General features: G+C 50.5%; 1 protein-coding gene across 4 annotated transcripts; it reads left to right on the forward strand.

The window, feature by feature from the left end:
- The first annotated feature begins 1,908 nt into the window (after positions 1–1,908).
- On the forward strand, positions 1,909–27,751 carry CDIP1 (cell death inducing p53 target 1). 4 transcript variants are annotated; one of them, XM_058570148.1, is made up of 6 exons: positions 1,909–2,007; positions 24,378–24,461; positions 25,059–25,163; positions 25,297–25,452; positions 26,324–26,597; positions 26,718–27,751. In XM_058570148.1, the coding sequence occupies exons 3-6, from the start codon at positions 25,079–25,081 to the stop codon at positions 26,827–26,829; spliced, it is 627 nt and encodes a 208-aa protein (XP_058426131.1). In that variant the 5' UTR covers positions 1,909–2,007; positions 24,378–24,461; positions 25,059–25,078; the 3' UTR covers positions 26,830–27,751. The 4 variants fall into 4 exon arrangements, with proteins under 4 accessions (XP_058426131.1, XP_058426132.1, XP_058426133.1 ...); XM_058570149.1 differs by lacking the exon at positions 1,909–2,007 and adding an exon at positions 23,907–24,243; XM_058570150.1 differs by lacking the exon at positions 1,909–2,007 and adding an exon at positions 23,907–24,134.
- The last annotated feature ends 132 nt before the right edge of the window (positions 27,752–27,883 follow it).

Genomic DNA, 27,883 nt, shown 5'->3' on the forward strand with positions numbered 1-27,883 from the left:
ACCAAACAGGATAAATTCTACATTCCACAGACTGGGCTATAAGACCCTCATTTTTCCCCACCTGCTACGCTTCCATTTCATACTCTACTATCCAGCCACGAAGAACTGCTTGCATTTCCCCAGAGACACTCCGTATGTCATTTCTCTGAGACTTTGCACAAGCAGTTCTCACTGCTTGGAGTGTCCTTCCCCACTTCTTTCACCTGGGGAACTCCTATACATCCTTCAAGTTCCAAATTCAATGTTCATCTCCTTTCCTCTCAATGTCATCTTCCTTCTCTGGGTGCTCCCTCCTCAATCTCTCAAGGTTTGTTTTGACGTCTTCAACACAAGCTGTGATATTGGTCTCCCTAGCTGGAGTGTGTGCCCTCTAAGAACTGAGACTGGGCTTTTTTCCATTCTGTGGATCTCCAGGCCTAGAACAAGGCCTTGCTTGGCTGAATGAGTAAATGAATAAATGTTCTTCACCTGCACTGTCCAATACGGTAGCCACGAGCCACATACGGCTATTGAGCCCCTGAAACGTAGCTGGTCCAAATTGAGGAGTGCTGTAAGTATTAAAATACACACTGGATTTCAAAGACTTAGTGTGGAAAAAAGGATGTAAAATATCTCATTGATAATTTTTTATATTGAAATAGTATTTTGCATGTATTGGGTTAAATTAAACATATTAGTAAAATTAATCTCACCTTTTTAACATAGTAGAAAAAGTTTAAATTACATATGTGCTGGTCTCCCAGCTTCCTAATTGCTTCTCTTGGTCTAAACCATTCTCCACACAGCAATCAGAATGATTCTTTAAAATGTCAATTGAATCACCGACAGTTGAGTCTCATTTTTAGTGGTAACGTTCCATAAATTTGCTGCAAACCCTAGGGCAAATACAGGGTAAGGTTCCTGCCAGCCTCTGGTCCCAACACTTGCATCAACCAATCAATACATAATCATGTTTTATGAGCGTTTCTGTTTAAAGACATCTTTAATATATATTGTTGATTCCATAACATTGAACGCAAGGCCAACAGCACTGTAACTCTTTGCCTGGACAAAGCTTTTCTAACACACAGCCTTCTTGTGCTTAGGAACACTGGACAGCGCTTCAGCACTAGGCTCAAGGGCCACTTAAAACAGCCAAATCGCCAACCAAAAGCACAAAAATGCGAAAAACATCGTACTAAACACACACAAAAAGGACACTTGTTTACAGTATGAGAGCTGAAACAAGAAGGCAGAGTGTCGACTTATTCAGTCTCAGGTGAAAACGTGCACATCGCGCGACCAAATCTTTTCCATTCTGTGCACGTCCACAGAATGGACAGCGCCTAAACTCAAATGCAGCGGGGAGGAAGGAAGAGGCGCCTCGCCCCAATGATGCCCTGGTACTGGCGGGGCCGGAAGGGAGAGCTAACAGCCGCCTGCCCCCCCGCTCCAGACGCTCCAAGTGAGAACCAGGCCCCGCGCCCCAGTGGGCAGAGACGTCTCCGCTCCCCCTGACGTCACCAGGGCTCGTTACGTGCCACGGCGAGGCCCCGCCCCTCGCCGTGACGCCACAGGCTTCGGCCCCGCTCCAAACCCTACCCGCCTCCTTCTGACAGACGCGCGGCGGCGAGCTGCGGAATCGGCCGTTCCTGCTGCTGCGGCCGGCGCGGGTGCCGCGGGGACGGTGAGTCGCTTCGGCCATTCGAGGCGGCTTCCCACAGAGCCCGCCCGGGGGCCCCCCGAAGAGGGGCTGGGCGCTCGCGCCCCTCGAGGGAGGGAATGACCTCGGACCGCGGAGCTCCCTCCCCTCCCCCGCCCGGGGCGCGGTGCATGCCGGCACTGTAGTTCCTCGGGCCCCCAGAGTGTGCCTCGGGCGCACGGACGGACTACATCTCCCAGAGGCCTCTGGGTGGGTGGGGGGCGGTGTGCACGCAAAGCCCCGCGGGGCTGAGGGTTTCGTCCTCGGAGCGCCTGCACCCCGCCTGTCTCGGCGTTTGCTCGGCCCCGGGCGCCCGGCCTCTTGAGGTAAAGGGACCCCGGGGGCGGCGCAGCGGGCCCGTCGCCTCTTCCCGGGACGCTGAAGCGATCCAGAACGGCCCTTGGGGTTTTGACGTCGTACCGTCGCTGGGTTGGCCGGCCACCCGCGGGGCTGGGGGGACAGCTTAGCCAGGTCCGGGCAGGCGGGCGCCGGGGCCCGGTGCTCGCGGCTGTCTGCCCGTTCCTCGGGTCCCGCTTATCACACCTCCCACATCTTCTGTAGGGGAGGTTGGGGAAATACCATCTCTGGTTTTCTGCGGAGGCTTTTTCCTCAAGGAAAGGGGGTCGGTAGGAGGGTCCCGGCGACAAAGAAGCCCCTGCTGCGCTCCATGGTGACCTTGGCTGGCCCGAGGGGCCCCACGCGGCTCTCCCTCACCCCCACCCGCTCCGCTCGCCGACGTCTGTCAATCCCTGCGCCCTCTCTCGCCGCACACGCCGGGCCAGGTGGGGAGGCGGTGACCCGGCCTGGCTTTGGGCCCAGCTTCATGCCATCGAGGACCTTGGTGTAATTGAACTCACGGCGTCATGCAAGCACGGGTTTGGGCACTTGTCTTGGTTATGGGTGTGTTTCTGTTTTCCCCTAAATGTTCTCGGGAGGCCTCTCAACAGGTGTCAGGTAAGGAGCGAGTGTAAGTTTCTTCTAAAATCCTCTGCATCAGAATCACCCGGGCCCTTGTTAAAAGGGCCAGATTCCTGGGGCTCACCCCCAGAGATTCTGATTCAGCAGTTATGGGATGTGGTCCAGGACTCCGTATTTAATAAGCTCCCCAGATAATTCTCAGGCTCACTTGGGGCTGAGAACCTCTGTCCTAAAGTGAGGAGGATGGAGGACCTGGCGCATAGTATTTATACCAGTTTTGTGCCTATTCTGGGGCCTGCTGCCGGGCAGGGCAGTGCCTAGGCAAGTGTCATCTCTCTCCTTGGTACTTTGTTTCTTCCCTCGGGGCTAATCTAAGAGTTGGCTGGGGAGAGGCATGCCAGCTCTGCCTTGCCCTCTGCCCCAACATTTAATTATGAAAATTTTCAAACATACTAGAAAACTAGAAGAAATTTTACAGGGAATGCTCATAGAACACCACCTAGAATGTACACCATTTTATTGTCCTTTATCACAAATCTTAACCATCCAACAGTCCATCTTATTTTTTTGTTTATATGTGTCAAAGTTAGTTGCAAATATCAGTCTTTTTCTCTCCCAAATAGTCAATTATGTATATAATTAAGTAGTCTTAGAATTCTTCTTGCTTATTGTTTTTTAACTAACAAGCCCTGGGTATTTGTAAGTCTCTCTGTCTGTCTCCCATCTTTGAGGAGCTGGAGGTTTTTCTGTAGGATGGGCTCTTACAAAGATTTGAAAACAGCAGGCCATGGTTCTAGAATTACCCTAAGAGCAAACACATGGAATGTGTGACATATAATAATGCTTCAGGGAACAAAACTGTTTTGAGGGGGAGCTAATGGAATGTGTCTTGACAGCCAGGTTGCCTCAGCAGATCGTGTTGGCAATAATCACTGTAAGTCACCAGCTTGCACGCTCTGTTTCTGCTCTTTACACTATAAGCTCACCTGGTTTGACCCTGCTGGTTTGGTATGTTTTCTACAGCTCGAGGGGGACAGGGCTGCATAGCCCAGTTGACAGGCTTTGAGTCCCTTGGGCCCAGATACTTTGTTCTGTAGCTACAAACACCAAGCCCTAACCCTGTTCAGTTGTCTGAGAGGGAGAGAAGAGACAGGTCCCATGAAAATTCATCTTCACTTTCAGGAACCCTATTCAAAGGGCATGGACATATTTTTCCTCATAGAGGACACAGGGAAGTGTGGCAGTTAAAAGTCGTGGCATCTTAGATTGATGTTTCTGTCCTCATGTGGAAGAAGGCAGTCATGCTGGTGAGAAGACAGCATGCACTGGGAGCTCTGCAGAGAATGTTGGCCCTTAGTGGGGAGGAGAGGGAGGAGAGAAGGGGAGAGCCAGGCCAGCAGTGGTGGCGTGAGGTTTGTTGTGCCTCCACAAGGGGACTTGGAAATGGAGTGCACAGAATGGAAATCTGCAGGTTTCCATCTCTTCATCTATGCACAATCAGGACTCTCCCAGACACGTCTCCTGGGAGGTGGTAGAAGCTGCATTGCAATTTAGTGCTGCAGAGGAGAGGGGGCGCCTGGCTTGGTGGCCGTGGCAGAGCCCCTCCCCTGAGAGGGCTGCCCGCCCAGGGAGAAGCAGGTCTGGTCATTCCTGAGCCAGCAGACCCACGCCCTCTCCTGCTCTGTGAGTCATCAGGCTCTGGCGCTAATGGTGGGGTCCTGGGACCAGTACTGCCTAGACTCGGTAGACCACGCTGGAGGCCCTTTCACTTCCAAGCTGTGTGACAAGGCATTCGCCTTCCCAGAGCCTCACTTGCCACATCTGTGATGGGTGGAGAGCAACACCAGGCCAGATGAAGACCTGTATCCCCTGTAAGTGCTGAAAAGATGAAGGTCCCCTAATGTTAGACAAGAACAGCCCATGCAGTGCAGGGTAGGGGAGTCCACTGACATTCTCTTTCCATGAAAGCCATTCAGATGCATTTTTGGTAATGTCAGATCACTTTTCCAGAAAACATTTCTCGTCACCTTTTTAGTGCTCCTGATCTGTGGGTGCTCTGCGCCCCTGCGTGGTCTGTCTACTAGGTGACCCAGCTCCATCTCTTCTTACCGCAAGGAGGTGTCGTGAGGGTCCAGTAAAAACTGTGAATGTGCTGGATACATAATGTGTTCATAAGTGTTGATTCAGTATGAATTCACATCTGTTCCAGTGTCTGCGCTTTTCCTTCAAGGAGAAATAGAGGCCAGGAAAGGTGGACAGCGGTAGAGAAGCATGGAAGGGTTTCCTTGCATGGGGTTTGAGGAGAATCCTAACCCCTCATTACTTCAAGAAGAAGTGAACCGGTTGTCTCGGTTCTAATTAACGTTAAGAGCAGTAGCCTGACAAGTTGGGGAACAACAGGGAATGAGATTTCAGTGGCAGTGCACGCCCTTCGTACGTGCCTTGTACCCCCTACAAAGGCAGTGCTCTCACCTGTGTTCTGTCATCACAGCAGCCCAGGAGGTAGCCCGGGCTCGTGTCTCACAGCTGAGGAAGCAGCCAGAGTTACTGAGTGGCTTGTCCATGATGGCAGAATAATGGCTGAGCAGGGCTCTGAACCCAGCTCTCCTGAAACAGCAGGGGCTGAAGAGAGCGAGGCTGAGGGAAAGGTAGGCTCTCCCGGCCCCATCGTGAAAACTGCTTTGTGTTGTTGACCGTGACTCAAGAAAGGGGTTTTCTTCCTGTCTGGATTTTTGGCCATAAACAAAGTCACTTTCATCAGGAAGCCAATGGACTCCATCTCAGCTGAGGTTGTGTTCTGGCCCAGTGGCTGTGGGTGGTGGGCATTTGGATTAGGAATAGCATAGAAAGACTAGTCGAGTTAACCCCAAACTTCGCAGACACGCTTATTCAACCAGCCTGTGCCAGGTGCTGAGCAGGGTCCCAGGGATATCAGTGGGAGAGTCCCAGTGTTCTCCATTGGGGAAATGAGTGAGGGACAAGGATTCCCTGGCAGGAAATTACAGGAAAGGCTCAGGTTTGCTTGAAAGAGGGTGGGACAGGGTTTGGAGGCTGAGGGAAGGGTCTGTGGAAAGGTCCTCTGGTGGGGACAGGGTTGGGGTTTGGTTTGTTTGGAGAGGGGTTATTAGTTACAGTCAGGGGTGGCTAGAGTTGTAGTGTGGTAGAGAGATCTGGAACACTGGGCCAAGTCCAGACTTTTCCCCTTAAACCTTTACTAGTAGATGAGATAGTGGATCCGAGCTTTTTTTTTTTTTTTTTTTTTTGGGAGGAGATCAGCCCTGTGCTAACGTCTGCCAATCCTCCTCCTTTTTTGCTGAGGAAGACTGGCCCTGGGCTAACATCCATGCCCATCTTCCTCCACTTTATATGGGACGCCGCCACAGCATGGCTTGACAAGCAGTGCATCGGTGCCTGCCCGGGATCCGAACCAGCGAACCCAGGCCCGCCGCAGCGGAGCGCGCTCGCACTTAACCGCTTGCGCCACCAGGCCAGCCCCTGGATCCGAGCTTTTTGAACCATGACATTAACAGTACTTGCAGACAGGTCAAGGTTTAAGGGGCAAGGAAAAGTCTGGAATGCCTCTCAGACATCCATCTTGGTGACTGGTGTACTGCTAACTGAAACACGGCCTGTGGGATGGGGAAGAGAGCTCCTGCTCAGAGTACCAGCCAGGCTGTGTTACTCATCTAGCCAGTCAGCTGATGTCTGATGTGCTGCGGGGGGCTGTGGAGAGACCTGCCCCAGACACTATCCCTGCCCTCTGAGGAGCTGCTAGTCTGGCCAGGGAGGCTGGGTCCTTGACCAGACCTTTCTGTTTCCCCTCTGCTCTTAATGACTCTGTTGCCCCAGGCCTGGAACCCCTTGCCCACCTTCCTGGAGGGCCTGCCTAGTGCCCACCTGATCCCTGAAGCTTCCTTAGTGCCCCAGCGCACAGACCGCCCCTTCCCCTACCTGAGCACTTACTCGCATGGATTCTCATTTGGGTTTTGCTGGGTATCTTTTGTAAATTCTTCTCAAGTGTGAGCTTGTTTCCCAGCTGGTTCTTTGGCTCCCTGAGGGCAGGGACCATGAGGTGCGTGACCTCCATAGAGGGCCCATGAAATGGCTGAATTAAGGAGTCAAGAATCTTAAGTCTTCTCAAACAGGTAGTCACTTGAAAAAAAGAAAGAAAAAAAACTTGGGTACTGATGGCTTTGCTGAATGAAACTGGCTTATCCTAGAACTAGAAGAATTCTGCACTGCCCCAGGTGAGAAGGCCTGCTGGGACCACTTCTCAGCTCGTGGACTCCCAGGCATTCTGTACTGCCTGAGGCTCAAGCCTCAGTTTCTGCCCCCATGAAGGGAAGCTCAGGTTACAAGTGTGTTTATCTGCTTTGCCTGGGGAGCCTGCGGGACACATTGTGACCCATTTCCTTGTGGCCCCAGTCAGACTGGCCTTAAAGAAACCATGCCTGCTAGAGGTGGGGGCCAAGTACTGTAGGGTTCCCCACCCCCCACAGCAGCCTGTTGATAGCAGGAGTTTTGGGGACCCACATTAGTACACTAGGCGTAGTGCAGGAAGTGGAGAAGCCTTCCATCTCACTCAGAGTAAAAGTGGATGTCCTTCAGTGGCCAGAGGACCTGGCCCACCTCCCCTCGCTGCCCCCTCAGCCTCTCTGCCCTCAACTCCTTGCACTCTCCCAGTACCCACTCTGCCCCGGGCACCGGCCCCCAGGCTGTGTGGGCACACTCCAGGCCTCTGCACTTAACCTCTCCTTGCCTGGACCTCTCTTCCACAGCTGTGCACATGGCTTGCTCCTCACCCCCATCCAATCTTTGCCTGAATATTCCCTGCTCAGAGAAACCCTCCCTGCTTAAAATGGCAGCCCTGCAGCGCTCCCCTCCCTGCTCTTTGTTCCTCTGTGGCATGCCTCACTGTCTGATGCACTATATATTTTACCTGTTTCTGTGTTTTAGAGCCCTCCCACCCTGGAATGTAAGCTCCATTAAGACAGGTGTTGCCCCATCTTCAGGGCCTAGGAAAGTGCCTCACACTAGTGTGTGCTCAGTGTTTATGTATTGAATAAAATTGCATGCTGTGTCTGCGTTTCAGCTGTCCCATCCTTCTGTGGCTGGTAAAGTCCCGAGGCGTAGGGACCATGGTCTGTGTGCGCTCATCACTCCTTGAAGGGCAGGGACTACAGTTTTGAATACAGAGTTGAATTCCCAAGTGAACATTCGGTGGGTAGGTTCTAAAGTCAGCTGGTAGAGCAGAGAGCAGAGACCTCATGGTCCTACCACCCTGTGAAGTCCTGGAGTTGCCTGTGAGCTGGGAGCTCGGATGCACTTGCTACAAGAGGAGACAGCAGGCACCCTCCATGGCCCCTTCCCCTCCTGAGCCCTGCCCTCACCAACAGAAAGGCAGGGGCACTGGTCAGCTCACTTCATTTATTTCTCTTTTTTTGTTCTGGGTGCAGTGAAAGCCATGTAAACTCTTATGATGGAATTCCACTGTGCGAAGCACTTTGTTGGGAGTATAAGAACTCACTCAAGCATATTTTGAGAAACATTCTGGAGAATGTGTGAGGAAAGAGCAAGGGCTGGAACAGGTGCAGTCGAAGGAGCAGTGGGCGTGAATCAGGACTCCTCTCCCAGCAGCTGGGCCAGGCTCCCGGACAGGGTGCAGCCCTAGGGCGGGCACTGTGTTTCTTGCCCACCATTATCTCCACCCCACACCCGGTCCTGCCTGTGGTGGCTGCTTAGTAAATGTTTGAAGACTAAATGAATGTCTGTCCGCTGACACTTTGGACTTCATGATCTCTCGTGACATTTCAGGCCTGAAGGTGGTTTCTAGGTGTATGAATCGTAGAGAAGTACATGCATAGCCAAAAGTAAGGCAACCTCAGGTACCACATGAGCTCCCATTTTCCCGAGAAGATCCAGAATAGTGCTTCTGTCCCAACTGGCACAAGTGAACTCTTTGGGTCAGATGTCCTTTTAGAGTGGTAGGAATTTAAACTTCCAATATGCTGTATGTTCATGTCATGTAATTTAAAATACTGATTTTATATATATACACACACACAGACACAGACACACACACACACACACACACAGACACATACATATACACATATTTTTTTCTTTTGGGGTGAGGAAGATTGGCCCTGAGCTAACATCTGTTGCCAATCCTCCTCTTTTTGCTTGAGGAAGATTGTCGCTGAGCTAACATCTGTGCCATCTTCCTCTACTTTATATATGGGACGCCTGCCACAGCATGGCTGGATGGGGGTGCGTAGGTCCGCGCCTGGGATCCAAACCCGCGAACCCCAGGCCACCGAAGCGGAGCACGCAAACTTAACCACTATGCCACTGGGTCGGCCCCTAAAATACTGATTAGATGTGTTCCCCACTCCCATTTTCCAGAGCACTTTTGTTCCACTCTTCCCTTTCACCTTTGTGGACATTTGACCTTGTCACAGATGCCAGCCCCATAAGATTGTCGGTCCAGGTCATCTGAGCACCCCTAGCTACAGGGATGCTTCCACTGGAGAGTGTATCCTTGGACTGTTCTATTTTCTCCGGGTTTTTTCATCAGTCCTGTAACACAGGTTCTTACTGTGTGCTCTTTAAAAGGGTGTTTACCACTGCAATTATAGGGTCTCACCCCAGGAATGATTACTAATCTGCTACGTGTCTACTGGTTTTTGGCTTTTTTCTTTTGACTGATTCCATCCAAGTGACCTCTAGAAGCATGTCACATTGGCACTGACTGCAGCTAATGTTCTTCACCCAGCAGGACTTCGTTTAAAAGAATGGAGAGAAGGCCCTGTCATATGAGGGATTTAAATGATGCAGAGACACTCCCTCACTGTTCTTAGGGAAAATGAGGGGACTCTAGTATATATTCAGGTATATACAAGAACTCTGAGCGTGTGAAGGCAGAAAGGCAAAGCCATCGTCTTGGGAGTGTAGAGGTTTGCTGCCCCCCACGGAATGGTGGGACTTGGGCAAGGCCTTGCTGCAGGCTGAGCTCCTCTCCTGGGCCAGCAAGGCCAGCAGGCATTTGTGTCCGAAATAAGACTCTTCCAGCTGGGTGGCCGTGACCGTGTAGTGGCTATGTGGCTTGGCTGCACTTAACGGCCTCTTGCTTTTTCCTGGATCAAGATGCTATGTCTTCATCTCAGATAACTGATTAAAATAGTCAATCCAAAGATTGTCCGTTCTGTGTCAGCTCTGCGAGGCAGAGGTAAGGATTTTTTCTTTTCAGGGCTCCATTTTGACTGCCTGAGTGATGGTTCTTTAGACTCGTCACATTTCTAAAATTAGTCAGCCTTGTAGTTACCGAGTCCTGCCTGCCCAACAGGTACAGATGGCTTGTTTATTCACTGGTGGTTGCAGCTGTATCTGTTTTACTCCTCGTTCCCCTCCTGTCCATGCTTTCTCCTCCTGTGCCAACAGTAGAACACGCAGAAACCAAGCTCCTAAGCCCCGTTCTGCCTGGGCGGCAGCTCCAAGGGCTGAAGGAAATCTCTGGACAACAAGTTGGAGGCCTGGGCTATACTCCCAGTGCTGGCTCCAGCTACGGCCCTTGGGCAAGCCCAGTAACCTCATCAGTCTCAATTTTAGCGTGTCTATTGGGATTTTCTTACCTGCCCTCCTCTGCCAGGTGACCTCCTGCTGGCTCTCCAGGCAGGGTCTCCGAGGCTAGAACCACCTTGGATGGCCTTTATGTTCCAACTTTACAGATGTAGACCCGCAATTTTACTGGAGCACTGGGAGGTGACCTACGGTAGAGAACTGATTTATGCTACCAGACTCATACAAGACCAATGTAAAGACCATAACACCAGCTTATGAGAGAGGAAAACTAGCAAACAGCCCAGTCCTTGGGTTTGCTACTTGGAGCATTTCTTTTCTCATAGGCAAGACTAGATTATAGTCAGAGGCACCCTTCTGGACTAAGAAGCAGTACACATAAATTTAACACAATTATGGTGAACATGTTGAGGAAGGAATCAATCAAAGGAGCTGCCCATCCTAGAAAAACTAGAAACTACACATAAATAAAAAGTTTCTGTATGTGTGTTTATATATACACAAATCATCCAAAATCTCACTACCCAGAGAAAACCATTCCTAACATTTGGTGTGTAATATATATGTAAATATACACTTTTAAAGTAGAATCACACTATACATACTACTTTTACATTCCTTCTCACTCAGTGCTATATCAAGACCATCTCTCGATGTCAATAAAAATAGATGTATATTATTTTGGGGGGGGGAGGCGAATACAATTACATTGTGTAAGTAAACCAGATTGGTAAGCAGTCCCTTTGGTTGAACATCAAGACATTGATACATGTAAACATTTTTGCACGTGAATCTTTGCTCACTTTTTCATTTATCTCTAGGACAAATGCTTCGAAATGGAATTTATGAGTCGAAAAGAATGTACAGGTAGCGAAACTGTCCTCCAGAAAAGTCGTACTACCTGCTCTGCTGTGGCTGAGGTGCTGTTGACGCCCTGTCATGGGGGCAGAGTGGTTTGCCAGGGCTTGACAAGAATTCTGCATGTGAATTGTACAGTTATTGTTGTCATCATCACAGTTCCTAGAAATCGTACCACTTTTCATTTAAAACCTTTCTTTGAGTCCTGTCTTGCCTTTTGATGTTGCTTGTGATAAGAGCAACCAATGTATTCTCTTTCTTTCTCTTTTTTCTTTCTTATTGAGTACTTCCTTTCTCATGCTCTGCTTGCATCTCCATAAATACAAGTAATACAAACAATTATTTGTGTTTACTGAACACTGTGTGACAGGCTCTGAGCTATGTACTCTTCATATACAACTTGTTTATGCCTCATCACAACTCTGGGGCTACTGCTGTCATTTCACAGATGAGAAAACAGGGACTCTGGAAAGTTAGATGGCCAGATGGCTGGCGTGGGACCTAGTGCCTGGGCACCAGTACGTGAGGATTCTGCCTTTCCAGCTTGGCCTGTGACATCAGGGCTCAAGCCTCCCCATGGAAGGGCACAGGCGATGGCATCTGGGGCCATTGGCTTAGGCTGATCTGTTAGCTCCATTGAGCCATGATACTGATCAAGGAGGAGCATGCAGGGCTGGGTGGGAGGAGAGCAGACAGACGGAAAAACCAGATCTGCTTTCTGGTCCTTTCCATGTCTTAACTTTAGCTTGTTTTGAAGTGTTGAGAATTCCCAAGGCATTAGATACATCCGTGTTCAAGTGTAAAAATAAATGGTTCACAGCCCCCAGTGATGCTATCTGAGGGAGGAATTGTATCTCTCGTCCTGCCTCCATCATAAGGAAAATGGAAAATGGGCTGCATTCAGGATTTCCCAGTCCTGTCAGTGCTAGAACTTGGCATTTTGAGGGCCTGCTCAGCGAGCCTGTGGCCTCCACACTGGCAGAGGTGGTATGAGCTACAGAGGGCCATCTTTGGGAATTCCATAATGGAATATATATATATGGTTGTTTTTTTGTTTTTTTTTTTTTGGTGAGGAAGATTAGCCCTGAGCTAACATCTGTTGCCAGTCCTCTTTTTTTTTTTTTGCTAAGATTAGCCCTGGATTAACATCCATGCCCATCTTCCTCTACTTTATATGTGAGACGCCTGCCATCGCATGGCTTGATGAGCGGTGCTTAGGTCTGTGCCCAGGATCCGAACCTGCGAACCCCAGGCTGCTGAAGCGGAATGCATGAACTTAACCACTATGCCACCAGGCGGGCCCTGCACTATATATTTTTAATGATACTTGTTTTCCTTCCTTGTTAATAATTACTGGAAATTTACCAATCACAAGTAAATTCTAGAGTGGATTTGAGAATTGCTGGAAAACTAGCACTTCTATTTCTCTTTGATTATTGGGGTTAGGTCTGGCTTCATTTACTTCATTTACTAAGTAAATGAAGTAGTTACAAAGTAACTAAAACAGGGTTTTTTTGTTTCCCTCTCACGCAGAAGATATGGGAGGTGGTCAGTTCAGTGCTGAAATGGTGTCTCCATGGTCATTCAGGGTCTGAGCACCTTTGGTCATCCTTAGTACGACTTCCATTCCCAAGGTCACCTCATGGTCACACATGGCTGCTGGAGCTGTCACATCCATATTCCAGGCAGTAGGCAGGAGGACAAAGGGTCCATCTCCTGGCAGAGGTGGCTCCCCTTTTAGCACCTTCCCATAAGTTTGTACATCACTCTGTTTATGACTCATTGGCCAGAGCTTAGTCACATGGTCGCAGGTGACTGCAAGAAAGGCTGGGAATGTCTTAGCGAAGACATTGCTGCCCCAAATAAAAATGGAATTCTGTGGTCTGGATGGGGAAACTGAGGCTCAGAGAGATTAAGTAACTTGTCCAGGGTCATATAGTCCATCGGTGATGGGGGGGCACCACTCAGAGGAGAAGGGTTAGGGTGCTGCTGCAGGGGTGCTGTGGGCTGCCTGGCCCTCTGGTCCTCGTCCTGCCTGCTGGCCCACATCCTCTCTGGGGATCCGCGGTCTTTGTGCTCTGGTAAAGCAGCCCCTTGGACCGGGTCCCTCTGAAGGAGTCCTAAGATTGGGCATGGGTTCCAGGCTGCTGTCCACACCCAGGAGGAGCAGCCTCCGTCCTTAGGCCTTCTGACTCACCCTTCCTGCTGCTGTCCCCCGTCCCCTCCTTTGCCTGCTGGTCTCTAACTCCGACTCCTCTTGGCTTGCTTGGAGAGATGTTCCCTAACCCCCAGAATGGGTCCGATCTTTCTGTACTTTCACAGTGCCCTAGACTTTGGTCACACTGTGTAATTAGGTTTGGGGGTTTTGGTGTGCTTATATAATGCCTGTCTCTCCCACTCGATTGTAAGCTTTCAGAAGGCAGGGACCACACATCTCACTCCTGTCACTTCCCCAGCCTCTACCTGCCACAGAGTCGGTGCTACACAACTATCAGCACAAACAGGTGGTTATTCCCAGAGGAACCACCGTACCCTCTTCCTAGGGCCTCTGTTAAGTGGCTATAATACATACTGTTCTTAAGTCCACCTCTGGGGACTTGGGAGAACAGGACAGTACATGGCATTACTCAGGGAGTCACTGGCCATTGCTAGCAAATAAGTCCCCCAGGTGTAAGGACACCTCATGCTGCATGGTCCTTTATGGCTTATTCACATCCATGTCTCAATTCTCATGCAACCTCCAAGGTGGGCAGCTGGGGTAGGGACGATGAAGTCACATGTGGGCAAGGCTTCCATGGGAAGGGACATGTCCCACTGGGCCTGCATGCTCGGCAGGGGCTGAGTGTGCTCCCCGCCCCTCGCCCTCTGGGTAGCCTGGGGAGACCCAGGGGACCTAGTAGAGTGTTTGGCTTTCACCGTGGGCCTCCGCCCCTCCCAGAGCAGTGGGCGCCTCCTTTGTTCAGCAGATGGGAGGCTGTAGGCAAGGCAGAAAGCTGCCTTTCAGTTTCCCAGGCAAAGCCCCAAGCCCTGCTCCTGGCCAGATGCCTGGAACCTGCCTCCTGGGGACAGAGGAGCCCCTCTGAGGCCAGCTGGCATCCTGGTGCCTTGGCTGCTGAGAGGGTGAGCTCCTGGGGGCAAGCCAGCCTGGCCCTGGGAAGTGCGGCCTTGCAGCTCCTGCTACCCAGCCACCCCCCTACCGCCAGGGTCTTGGGTGGACGCCCAGGGTCTCTGGGCGGAGTGCCCTTCCCAGGGGCATTACTGACCATGGACCTCCAAGGCAGCCACCTGTAAGGAGAGAGAGCCTTTTAGAAGGATTGCTAATACACATCTTCCTCGACTTAACGATGGGCTTATGTCCTGAGATAAACCCATTGTAGTTGAAAATACCGTCAAAAATGCATTTAACACACCTAACCTACTGAACATCATAGCTTAGCCTAGCCTACCCTAAACATGCTCAGAACACTTACATTAGCCTACAGTTGGGCAAAACCATCTAACACAAAGCCTACTTTATAATAATGTGATGGATATCTCATGTAATTCATTGAATACTGTACTGAAAGTGAAAACTGGAATGGCTGGCTGGGTACAGAATGGTTGTAAGGGTATCAGTTGTTCACCCTCGTGACCATGAGGTTGACTGGGAGCTGCAGCTCTCTGCCACTGCCCAGCATCACAGGAGAGGATCGCACTGTGTTTGCTAGCCCGGGAAAGGATCAAAATTCAAAATTCGAAGTGTGGTTTCAACTGAATGCATGTTGCTTTCACACCATCATAAAGTCAAAAATCATAAGTCGAATCATCATAAGTCAGGGACCATCTGTATCTCTTCCTTTCCAAAAGTTGTCTCCGGAGTCCCACAGCGCAAGTGGCCTCAACTTAGCTGTGCCGTGGATGAACTCTGCCGGGCTGAGCCGCTCGGGCTGGGTTTGATTATGAGTCCCTGGAACTCTGTGGGGAGCAAACACCAGGCTCCCTGCTATTGTGGGAGCAGAAGCTGCCGTGGCAAAGGAGTCAGTGTCTGTTTTGTTTTCCTTCCTGTTGGAAGTTGTTCAAAATAAAGGATGATAATAACAGGCGACATTTATTCCGTGTTCTTGTGTGTTAGGCTCTGAGCTACTGCTCTGGGTATTTTGCATACACTGTTTATTTTAAACCTTGCTCCAACCCCAAGAGGTAGGCATGACTACTCCTATTTACAAATGAAACTGAGGCTCAGTGAGATCACCCAGCTAGGAAGTGGTTGAGCTGGGTCTGAACTAGTCTGATGCTTCCTTTAAAGCCTTGCACATTGCAGCAAGCACATCCCTGGGGCAGGGCCTTGGTGCAACAACAGCAGGCTCAGAGACTCAGCAGGACAGTCCACTCTCACTCTTGGACTCTTGGTCCCTCTGGCTGCCTCACCCTACTCTGCCTCCAGCCACCTTCTGACAGTCTGGGGGTTCCTCTAGCACAGTGGTTCTTGAAAGGTGATGTGCAGTCTCTTGGAGGCTTCCTGAGACCTTCTAGGGGGCTGAAGGTCAGAACCATTTTTATATCAACACTAAGATGTTATGAGTTGTATTGCCTTTTTCCATTGTGTTGGCATTCACATTGGTGGTGGGAAGGGAAGCAGTGGGGAGGGACCCACTGCTGGGCTAAGCTCGACTCAAGGCAGTGGCACCAAACCGTGCTAGTCATTGTTGTAATTGTGTTCTCCACACACACGTGTGCCCACAAACGCCAGTTTCATTTAAGAAACAGCAGTAAAAATTATTAACTTTATTAAATCTTGACCCTTGAGTACACATCTTTTTCACATTCAGGGATGAATTGTGAGGTGCACGTAAAGCACGCACACATATGGCGTATGATGGATGCCTCGAGGAAAAGCACGTGTACAGTTGTTTGAGTCATGAGCTAAACTAGCTTTTTTTGTGGAGCTCCATATTAAAAGAGTAACTGATACACACACTATGGGCATTCAGACTTGGGGAGTTAGCAGACATTTTCTTGAAAATGAGCAAAGTGAGCCTGCTGCTTCAAGGAAAACAACTGACCTTTTGTTTTTGTATAGGTTGCCAATGATAAATTTGTTATTCTGTTTGTTGCCAGTGATAAAATTTGTGCTTTCAAATGAAAATTCATTAGAATTTTGGAAAACTTGTATCTGCCGCTGTGAGCTTGACAGCTTCCCAATAGTTAAAGACTTATGATGAGACTGGCGGTGATACTAACAATGTGATTTTTTCTGAGGGGGATATATTATATAATGAGATGTGTTAACACTGCTAGATCTGCCTAATCGGAGTTCATAATCGTGAACCACTATTTTCCAAAGGACCCATGCATGATGTTACAAAACTGGGCATGTGTAAAAGATCCATTCTAAATGCAGAGTAGCCCAGGGAATTTCAATGTAACAGTAGGATAAATTCATTGTTAAGGATTCAAATTCCATATTGCACTTTGAACTACTACTTGTCAAGTTTGGGTGTAGTACCGAAGACTAGCCACAATTATCTGAAAAGACTATTCCGATACTCCTCCCTTTTCCAACGACTTATCTGTAGGAAGCTGGATTTTCTTTACCAACTTCACCCAAAACAAGGTATCACAACAGATTGGATGAAGAAGCAGATACAAGAATCCAGCTGCCTTCTCTTAAGCCAGACACGAAAAAGGTTTGCAAAAATGTAAAACAATGCCAGTCTTCTCATTAAATTTGTTTTGGAAAGTAGTTATTTTAAAAATGTATTTATGTTAACATATAATGAGTTTATTATTGTTATTTTTAATCAATTACTTTAAATTCCTCATTTTTGATTTCTAATATGGTAAGTATTGATAGATATAACCCACAAAAACAAACTCTTTTTGGAGTCCTCAATAATCAAGTGTAAAGGGGTCCTGAGACCAAAAAGTTTGAGAACCGCTGCTCTAGCAGACCCTCAGGGAAACTCATCTCAGAGAGTCCTTCTTCTGGTCGCCGTCCTCTCCCTCCATCCCTTCCTCATCCCCCCTCACCCCTTGTCAGTCCTCCTGGAGTGTCTGCTGTGCGCAGTTGGCTTTCAGCTTCAGACTGCCCCTCCCTGCCCTCTGTGCTTTCCTCTGGAAGGGGGTGTTGCTGTATTACCTCAACAGGTCCTGTCTGGGGTGGAAGAGACCAAGGGGTCAGGGTTGGCACCCCTATGGCTGTGTGCAGGACAGTGTAGCCTGCAGAATCAAGTTTGCAGCAGTTGCTGTAGCCAGTGAAGAGTGTATCCTGCGTGGGCCAGCTTGCACTGCTGCCACTTGGCCAGCTTTGGCCCTGGACCAACAGCAGTGCTCTGCAGTGAATGCTGAATAGTTGGGAGCAGAGCAGATTGTGAGAGGCATTTCCCAGGGCCCAGAGGTCTTGTTCTTTTAACTCCTCTCTGGGAAGTGGGGAGACCCAGAGGGGAGTAGCTGAAACTGGCACACCAGGAGGCCCTCGTCCTTCTTCCTCTGTCACTAGGAATCAAAGCTGCCCGTCACTGACCTGTCCAAAAATTGTATTCTTTTCAAAATTTTATTTTTAGTTATGCAGATATACAAATGCCTTCTCATTATTTAAAAAGAAAGAGTATAATGAAGGAAAGCCTTGCCTCTCTTGACTGTGGGTGCCAAGCTTCAATCCCAGGGGCAACAATCTCGGTCTGGGTTCTTTCTTCTCTGTCTCTTTCACTTATATTCGTGCACACAAAGAGAAATATCCAGGGCCGGCCCTGATGGCCTAGTGGTTAAAGTTTGGTGTGCTCCGCTTTGGTGGCCCAGGTTCAGTTCCCCAGGTGCTGAAACACATCACTTGTCTGTCAGTAGCCATGATGTGGCAGCAGCTCACATAAAAAGAAGAAGATTGGCAACATGTTAGCTCAGGGCGAATCTTTCCCAGCAAAAAAAAAAAAAGAGAAATATCCAGACCTGAGTGGGTTTTGTTTTTTTGAGATATAATTCACATACCATACAATCCACCCTTTTAAAGTGCACAATTTAGTGGTTTTGGTATGTTCACAGAGTTGTGCAACCATGACCACTGTGTAATTGAAGAGCATATTCATCACTCCAGTAGATGTGTGTTTTGACCCTGAAGAGTTCCCCTCCCTTGCACAGTGAGTCTGCCAGATACTGGGCATGTGCCAGGCCTGGGGTTTTAGTCCCAGGTCGCCAGGAAGACCAAGGCTCAGGGAGGGTCTGTGACTCCCCACAGGACAAGGCCAGGGCTGTCTGACTCCAGGGCTCCACACTCTTTCCCTGCTTGCCCTATTTTCCAATAACTGGCAGGCAAATCCTTGCCCCTCAGCGAATGGGAGGAGGGGTGGGGTCTCGGGTTTTTGCTGTCCTGACTCCACGCTGGAAGACTGTGTGTTCTCTCCTTGGAGCTGTCACGTTCCTTATGGCTGCTTAGAGTATCGTGTTGGATGCAGACAGGGCCTGGAGGGGTTGGAGTTGGGGCCGTTGGGAGGCAGTGAGGCAGTTTTGCTTGGTTTCATAGTCCCCTACCCTAAAACCCACAGCAGGCATCTCAGAATGTCATTTCCATCCTCATGCCTGGCAAAACCCTCACCTGGCCCCTCCTAGCTCATCCAGAGGAGAAGGAAGAGCTGCTCCATGTGTCTGAAGCCTGATTAGTCTCTGCAACATGGCTGAAGACAGATGTATGGAGGGGGCTGAAGTTGGGCTTCCAACTCTAGGGTGTGGAGCAGAAGTTTGCACTCTGGAATGGATCCACACTGAGCACTGAGAAGGCCCAGGTTCTCCAGTGGCTGCTTATCCAGCCAGAACAGCAGGTGGCACTCAGGATTCCACTGGGCTGAGGAGGGAAACTGTGGCTGTGGCTTTGCAGAAAGTGCCTGGCCCTGTGCCTGAGAGAACTGTGTCCTGCCTCCAGAAGCCCCCAGCACCTGCTGCCCTCGGGAAGGTGTGATGAGATTGCAGTGGGGAGTGGGTAGGCAGTGGGTTCACAGACAGACAGAGGTGGAGACATGCTTCATCTCATTTTAGGGTGACTGGAATAATTCCCTCCTATGTAAAAAGCATGGTGGGTGCTAGGCTGTGTTGGTTGTGGGCACATGGGCCAGGTTGGGCCTCAAGGGACACATGCAGGCCTGCCCTCTCCTATCTCCCCTGTAGAGGTCCCAGAGACCACTCAGGGCCTCCCTCTCCTGGACACCCTCCCTCGGGCCTCACTGTCCCCTGTGGCAGGCCATGGCCCTTTCCATTCTCAAGGTTTTCTTGCTGATCTGAAGGAAACAGCCCTGGGATATGAATTAGAGTGAACATCGTGGAGAAGCTGCAGGCTTCCCAAGAGCCTTGAGCCTTCTAACTCATCAGCCACCCACCCCCCGCTGCCTCCCTGCCCTGGAAGAGGTCAGGATCATTCCTTCCAGGTCAGGCCTCAACCTGAAAATGCAGGTGAAGGGATGTTGATCTCCTTTGTCAGTTTGATCCTTGAGGCCCCCTGTGACAGGATGCCATCCAGTAAACTAGCTTCTGCCCTGCACACATTTCTGGGTACTTAGTTCCAGCCCAAACCTCAAACTTCTGGAAATTAGCTCTGCCTCCCCAAGGGCCAGTGGCTCCTAAAATAGGGGCCGTTGGGGCTGGGGCAGCAGCACATCACTTTTATCCAGGGCTAAGTGGAAATTCCCCAGCATCCCCAAAATTTTGCCTGAAAACAGATAAATAGGAATTTAAGGCTCAGAGGAAGTCCCTGAAGACACTTAAAACTGTGACTGCGAGGCCACGGGACCCAGCTGTGTAACTGAGCCATGTTTACTTTCTCTAAAATGGAGGTGCTAATAGGGCTGCCCTGTCGCCTGGTCTGACGACTGAGTTAATACTTGTTCAGGACGCAGCACAGTGTAGCACCGATAGCAAGCACCCAGGGAACGTTACCTGATTCTTAGGATGCTGTCAGGATTACTACTTCTCTAGGTCCTTACTCAGTAATGTCTCTTGGACTTCTGCAATCCTGCAAGACTTGGAGGAGAAGTATATTCCTAGAATACACTGCCCTCGTGGCCTGTGTTGCATGTGACTGTTGCTACACGTCATTAAGCCTCTGACAGGTCGCCAGCACTGTTACACTGTTACATGAGGACTTCATTTAAGAATTTTACTTTTCATTTAATATGCTTTGGCTCACTGAGAACACCTCTTCCCCGCCGCTCATGGATGAGTCAGGATGAGCGAGGTGCTCATGCAACCTGTGCCAGAGTGGATTCTGAGCTGTGATGTCCTGGGTGCCCCATTTCTGTGCCCTCACACCTGTGCCGCTGGGGGTCAGCACCTCGTTGGCTGGCCACTTGCTCAGCGGTCAGCTGCATCTCTAACTCTGTTCTGAGAGAATTTATCTGTATTTTATTATTATTTTGACTAGGTAATACCTTTGCATCCACAAAATCCAGAGGGTGTAAAGGGGTGTACTGTGTAAAGTCCTCTGGGCCCCCAGAGGAGCTCCTGTTTGGTTTATGGTAGATTTGTGAAAGTTTTCAGACAATCCCCTATTTCTTCACAATTCATAGCTACAAGATCTAAACAGGAGGCTGAGAGGCCTGTCTTGGGTTTCCAGGGCCGAAATTGACTTCACTGAGCTCCCAGGACCCCAGGCCTCCCTCTCCTCTGTTGGGAACTGCAAACCCACAGGTCTCGCGGCCCCCTTCCTTAGCCTCTTGTAACCGACGCTCTGGCTGCTGCTCAACAGCCAGATTCTGGGGCTGCAGTCTCAGATTCCATATTTGCATTTGTAGCTTAATTTGAGCAGTGTGCATTTTTATTGGAAAACTGCTTTGCTTTTGAACCTTTTTTAAAATGATTATTGCATTCTTGTAGTTTTTATTACATCTCAGATAACACAGTTTTGTGGGAATATTTAGTTTTTTATTCAGAGGCGCTGGGGGAACTGGAGTTTGAATTCTGGAAATCTTCACAAGCCATTTTTTATAAACCTGTCTCCTTCATGTTGATGGGGCTTGCCCCCCAGTCACTGCTGCAGTTCAGGAAGGCCGTTGGAGGATGGGTGTGGATGTGGAGCGGAGGGGAGGAGACAGAGAGGAGCAGCAGGGCCCCGTGGCCCAAAGGAAGGGGCAGGAGAAGCAGGTGGTTGTGTGGTCAGCATCTGGAGTGGAAGTGTCCCTGTGCACGTTCCGGGCATCCATGTGGCCTGTGGCAGTGCCTGCTCTAGGTACAGAGAACAGCTCAGGGTTGAGTGGACACCAAGGGGAGGCCTCTGCCCTGTGTGCAGGGCTTGTACCATCATTAGGATGGTGGAGTTCCAGAAGTAGAATTCTTGTGCTCTAGGAGACAACAGAATTAGATCTAGTGATTTTGATGAAAAGGCAGGCCACACCTGCATCCTCAGAGGTGGTGTATGTGTGTGCGCACACTCCCTGGACATGGAGGCGCCTGGAGGACCCAGGCTAGTTCCTCCTTTTTAGAACCTGAAGGTGCTCAAGTGACTCACCAAGTGCAGGGAAGCTTTTCTTCCTAGCCTGCTTAGAGCATCTCAGGGCCCGGCTGCTTCCCTGGTGAGCCAGGGCTTCGAGGTGGAAGGTGGTGCCACCCCAGAGGCATCCCAGGTGGGCGAGGGATGGGAGTCTGTTGCAGGTGCCAGCCCATGTTCTAACAGACTCAGCGTATTACAGAGTTTTTTTTCCCCCGCAGACTCAAGTGAAGCCTCTTGAGGAAGGCTGCCTTTTTCTCCCATTAGGAGAGGGCCTGGTGGGCTGGCAGTGGCCTGGGCAGGGGCCCCAAAGGCCAGCACGCATAGCCAGTCCCACCTGGGAGGGACCTTCTGCTGCTCCCTGTTCTTGACCCTGTGCTGTTGGAATTCACCTGCAGGCAGGGGCTGGGGGGCGGGAGAGTCATGCCAGGGTACTAGACTCAGCTCTGCCTCTAATGTGCCACATGACCTCAGACAAGTCTCATGTTTTCTTGGCTGCCATGTCTTCAAAGGATTATTAGAGGTAGCAACTCACAAGAGTGGGTATATAATTTATAAACACTTGGGAAGATGTTCTGCTTCATAGCGGTCAAAGAAATAAAAGCAAGCAAGTGTCATTTTAACATTACAAATTAGTGATAACAGTAGTATCCAAAGTTTGCACTGTAAATCGGCGGCATCCTTCACAAAAGGCATAAAATGTCTGTACCCTTTGACCTAATAATCTCACTTCTGGCAAGTTTAGCGCAAGGAAATAATCCAAGAAAGGGCAAGTGCATTAGCCAAATGTGTTCCCGTTTTTTTCTGAAAGTAACAAGTAGCATTCTAAATGTCTATTGGTCAAGTAAACAGTGATGGGCCCCTTTTAGGGAGTATTAAAATTGATGGTCATGGGGTCTTGCAAGATGGAGGAAATGTATGTGACACAGTGTTAAAAGGATTTAAAACTGTTGGTCACGACAGCAACTACAATATAAAAATGGAGGTGCTTGTGCATACAGACTGGCAGGGACATGCAGAGAGACTGGCTGCATTAGGGTGATGAGATTGGGCAATTTTGTTTTCCTTCAGTTTTTTTAATAAGTTTTATTAATTATAATCCACATACCATACGATTTCCCCATGTAAAGTGTACAATTCAGTGGTTTTCAGTATATTCACAGAAACTGTGCAACCATTAGTCAGCTTTAGAACATTTTCATCACCCCCAGAAGGAAACTCTGTACTCACCATTCTTTGCCTGCTGCCCCCCCAGCCCCTGGCAACCACTAATCTGTTTTCTCTCTCTATGGATTTGCCTCTTCTGGACTTTTCATATAAAGATCATACAACATGTGGTCCTTTGCGTCTGGTTTCTTTCACTGAGCATAACGTTTTCAAGGTTCATCCAGGTTGTTGCATGTCAGTACTTCATTCCTTTTCATGGCCAAGTAATATTCCACTTTATAGCTATATCCACAGTTTGTTTATCCATTTATCAGTTGATGGACACTTGAGTTTCTTATACTTTTTTGGCTATTATGAGTAATGCTGCTGTAAACATTCTTGTATAAGTTTTCGTGGGATGTGTTTTCAGTTTTCTTGGGTATATATCTAGGAGCGGAATTACTGGGTCATGTGATAACTCTGTTTTTACCTTTTGAGGAACTGCCAGACTGTTTCCCAAAGCAGCTGCACCATTTCACATCCACCCACAGCTGTGTGTGAGGGTTCCAGTTTCTCTGCATAATATTTGTTACTTTTTCATTCTAGCTATGCTAGTGGCTATGAAATGGTACAAAATGGTACCTCGTTGGGGTTTTGATTTGCATTTCCCTTTTGGCTAACAATATTCAGCCTCTTTTCATGTGTTTATTGGGCATTTGTTTATCTTTGGAGAAGTGTCTATTTAGATCCTTTGCCCATTTTTTAATTGGATTGTCTTTTTATTTGTTAGAAGAGTTCTTTATATATTCTAAATACAAGTCGTTTAGCAGATACATGATTTGTAAAAATTTCCCTCCATTCTGTGGGTTGTCTTTCCATTTTCTTGATGGTGTCCTTTGAAATACAAGTTTTTAATTTTGATGAAACAGAATTTATCTTTTTTGTCTTTTGTTGGTTGGACTTGGTCCCTCTGGCCCTGCCACTGATTTGTTAAATTTTTAACATTTAAACTTAGGGACTCCAGGCTCCCTCTCCCCTGGCAGGATTATTTGGGGCCCTCTATCCCCATATGGTTCTGAACTTAACACTGGTGGGCTCTAGGAGGGAGCTGCTCTAGGAGGGAGCTACTCTAGGAGAGTTGCTTTCACTGTGTATCTTTTTGCACTGTTTAGATTTTTTTCTAGTTCATATTATATTTCAGTTAAAAAAAAAAAAAAGGAGTCCTACTTCAAAATGCTACTAATATTTAGCCTTTTATGATGCTGAATAGAGTGAAAGAAAGTGCCTTACTAAAGGGAGGTCGCCTGGTTTCCCTGCTTCTCCTCCAGTGCCCCGTGGCAGGCGCTCAGTGAACCTTGTGAAGGAAATGAGGAAGTGTTTCACTTGACCGACACCATCTTCTTCCTTCCCACCCCATCCACTCCCCAACAAAAACAAAGAGGTGCACAGCTGGCTCTGAGAGCCGCTGCCATGGAGAGAAGCCCTTGGTCTCACTCCTTACTGCAGGGAGTATGGATCTTTGGGGTCTGGTCTGGGCCTGGTGGGGAGAGGACGCAGAGGACCAGCCATGGCCCCAAAGAGAGAGCAGCCATGAGAAGGGGAAGGGGGAACTGACTGGGTAGCTACGCAGAATGGTGCTGTGTTGGGCAACACTGGGGGGTGGCAGGAGTGTGGGTGCGTTGGGGCCAAGTGCCTGGGTCCAGCGCTGCCCCGGTGCTGAGGGTACTGCCTGTTGTTCTCCCCTTGAAATAGCTCCCCAGAGCCCTGCGCATCTGTCCAGGCCAGCATTGGAAGGAGCCTCACCTGCCTACCTCTGCTGAGTACCTGGGATTTGAGGTAAGAAGTCTCCAAGATCCCCTCTCACAAGCAGGCCACAGTGCCCACGGCACAGAGGCCAACCTGGTGCTCCCTGAGTAGGAGAGGACCAGTGGCCAGGCTGCCCTGTGGAGAGCCTGAGATTAGGTTCCTGAGCTACTGGTGGGGTGCTCACCTCCCTGGGTGCTGTCCTCCTCACAGGGCTGCCCTCACTCTCTGGCTTTCACACAGGAAGTGCGGGTGACCACAGGTTGGTAGCTTCTTGAGAGGTGTGGAGGTTGGTGGCTCTGGACTGGGTTACTTCCAGCAATGGTGAGGCATCTCCAGGACCTAGATGGAGCCCAGTGACCACTCTCCCAAAGGAATTGGTCCCAGCCCATCAGCCCTGCTCCACCCAGAGCACAGAGATTTATGTGGAGGAGAGTAAAAAGTGACATGAGCCTCAGGGCAGGGAACATCTGCAGGAAGAGCCATGATAGGCCCTGTGTGCTTGGGCTCAGCAGGGGCAGCTCTGAGGACAGTCACACACCTTGTGCAACAGCCTCCCATCACACACCAGCGCCCGACTGCCTAGTAGGGGGGCTGGGAGCTTAGCTCACATCTGGGTTTTCCCTTCAGGTCCCGGAAAAGCAGCAAAGATGTCAAACGAGCCGCCCCCTCCTTATCCTGGAGGCCCCACAGCCCCCCTTCTGGAGGAGAAAAGTGGAGCCCCGCCCACCCCAGGTAGAGTTCAGCACTCCTGGTGGTCCCATCCTTGCCTGTCCCAGCTGCTAGAAGCCAGTGCCTGGAGCAGCCCTCCCACCCACAGGGCAGCTGGGGCCCTCTGAGCTTCCCCTCCTTGCCTCTCTCCGTCCAGGCCGCACCTCCCCAGCCGTGATGCAGCCCCCACCGGGCATGTCGCTGCCCCCTGCAGACATTGGCCCCCCACCCTATGAGCCTCCAGGTCACCCAATGCCCCAGCCAGGCTTCATCCCCCCACATGTGAATGCAGATGGCACCTACATGCCTCCAGGTAAGTTGGGAAGGGATCTGAGGGGAACGCAGAGGTCCACCCAGCCCAGCACCCAGTGCATCACCTGGGCTGCTGTCCAGCCTTTGGTGCGGGTGGCTGGTCTGTCTGTGCGGGTGTTTACTGTAGGGGCAGGGGGGCTGATTGTGGCATGGACAGTGGACATGGGAAGATGTCATAGAACAAGGTGCTGCTGTGCAGGTGCTGTGGGCGAGCCAGAGGAGCCTGGAGCAAGGCTGGCTCCTGGGAAGGCCCCTCAGACAGTGGTAGGTGCTAAGGACTCATGGGTGCTACAGGGGCCTCTGCTTGCCATGGACCTCTGCTTGCCAGGGACCTGGGTCCATGGTGGAGGCCTGGGCTCCTGCTCACCCAGCTGCTCTTCAGAGGAATTGCTCAGGCCGGTGAAGGGCCCAGGGCTCTTGCACAGGCAGCCCCGGGTCAGGTGAACTGGTCCGTGCACTCCAGTGCAGGACCTGAGACTGGTGGGGAGGAGAATCCTGTGTGTATGAGAGGGGCTGGTGAGCAGTAAGGGTTTCCCTCCTGTGGTCGAGGTCCTTGAGCACAGTGTCCAGTCCCCTGCGTGTCAGAGGCAAGGGAGCAAACGCATCAAGCTGAGCCTAAGGAGAGGAGAGATGGGGCCTTGTTCCCAGCACTCTGGCATGTCTGGCTGGGCCAAGTAGCCTTTCTGTCTTGGTCTCCATGGGGCAGGGACCAGGAAGGGCTGGGAGAATGTGGATGGTCACTTTGGCCCAGGGCCGCGCCTCTGAGACCTCACCCTGCATCCTGGGGGCCTTGGGGCTTTGTGCTTACATCTCACATGGGGCAGATGGCAAGCCAGTGACCCATCTTTGCTCTGTCTCCTGTGCCGTTCCAGGTTTCTACCCTCCTCCAGGCCCCCATCCACCCATGGGCTACTACCCGCCAGGGCCCTACCCACCAGGGCCCTACCCTGGCCCTGGGGGCCACACAGCCACAGTCCTGGTCCCTTCAGGAGCTGCCACCACGGTGACAGTGCTGCAGGGAGAGATCTTTGAGGGCGCACCTGTGCAGACGGTGTGTCCCCACTGTCAGCAGGCCATCACCACCAAGATCTCCTATGAGATCGGCCTGATGAACTTCGTGCTGGGCTTCTTCTGCTGCTTCATGGGGTAGGTGGTGTGGGTGCTTGCAGGGTGGGGGCCTCGCCTACCCACCATCACGCTGGAATAGGCCTCGGCCCTCGGTACCTTCTCTTCAGGTTTCCCCATGTCTCCTTGTCTCTGATGCAGGTGTGATCTGGGCTGTTGCTTGATCCCCTGCCTCATCAATGACTTCAAGGATGTGACGCACACGTGCCCCAGCTGCAAAGCCTACATCTACACGTACAAGCGCCTGTGCTAACGGAGCCAGGACTGGACTCCCTGCTGTCAGTCTGGTCCCCCATGCTTTGCTCCCCGTGCTCAGTGGCTTTACTTCCCCGCTCCCACTTGGGGGTGGAAGCCATTCCGTTCCACCAGTCCCTTGGAAGTCTCGTCCTCTTCGCCCTGCTCTTCCCTGAGCATCTGACTCTTCCAGCAAAAATTCCGTTGGATTTAAGGCCAAGGGTCAGCGAGTGGCAGAGGGATGGCACTGAGCTTGTGTGTTGCTGGTTTGCTTGGTGTTTGTGTTCAGGAAGATAAGCTGGGAAGGGTCTCCTTGCAGTCTCCCTGATGGGGTCTCATGCCTCCATTTCTGTACGAAGTACTGGTTTGGTCCTGATTCTCCTTGGGACCAAAAGCAGCCAGAGCAATGGTTGGTTCCCCAGACTTGGGGCCTGCAGTGGAGCTGTGACTGTAGCCATAGCCATTTCTGATCTGCTGGGCTGAGAGCAGGGAAATGGACTCAAGCAGGATAGGGTCATAAGGCCTGGGTTTGTTTCTCGAGTGCTAGAGGCAGGCATGATAGTCAGAAGGAATGACCCTGGTCCTCAGAACTCTTAGTAACTCTAACACCTTGTCCAAGTGCTCAGGAGCCACCTGGGGTTAAGGTAGAGAGGCAACACACCTGTAGGTCCTGGGGTAAGTGATTGGGCCTTGTCTTGCGAAGAAGGGACTTGCCTCTGGCCTCTACCCAGCTTCCTTTCTGACCATGCTTCTATGAACTCATCTTTGCTGGGGCCAAAAAGAATGCCCAGAAGCCTAGCCCATCTGTCTATACCATGTCCTTGCTGCATGTGGGCACGACCTCTGCCCGGTAGCTGGTGTGTCCCAGCTGGGACTGGAGATGGCAGAGAGGAGGGGCCTCCTTGTGGGCACACTCAAATTTGCAGTACGCTCTGGCTGACTTCACTGTCTCTGTGCTTGCTCCGACGGCAGGCACTGGGGCAGGAGCAGCTGTGGCACTGTACTGGGAACAGGGTGGGAATGAGGAAGGAGCAGCCACTAGTGGCGGAAGTGCCCTGGTGGACACCAGCGCT

The sequence above is a fragment of the Diceros bicornis genome, chromosome 26, assembly GCF_020826845.1.
Source record: "Diceros bicornis minor isolate mBicDic1 chromosome 26, mDicBic1.mat.cur, whole genome shotgun sequence".
NCBI lineage: Eukaryota > Metazoa > Chordata > Mammalia > Perissodactyla > Rhinocerotidae > Diceros > Diceros bicornis.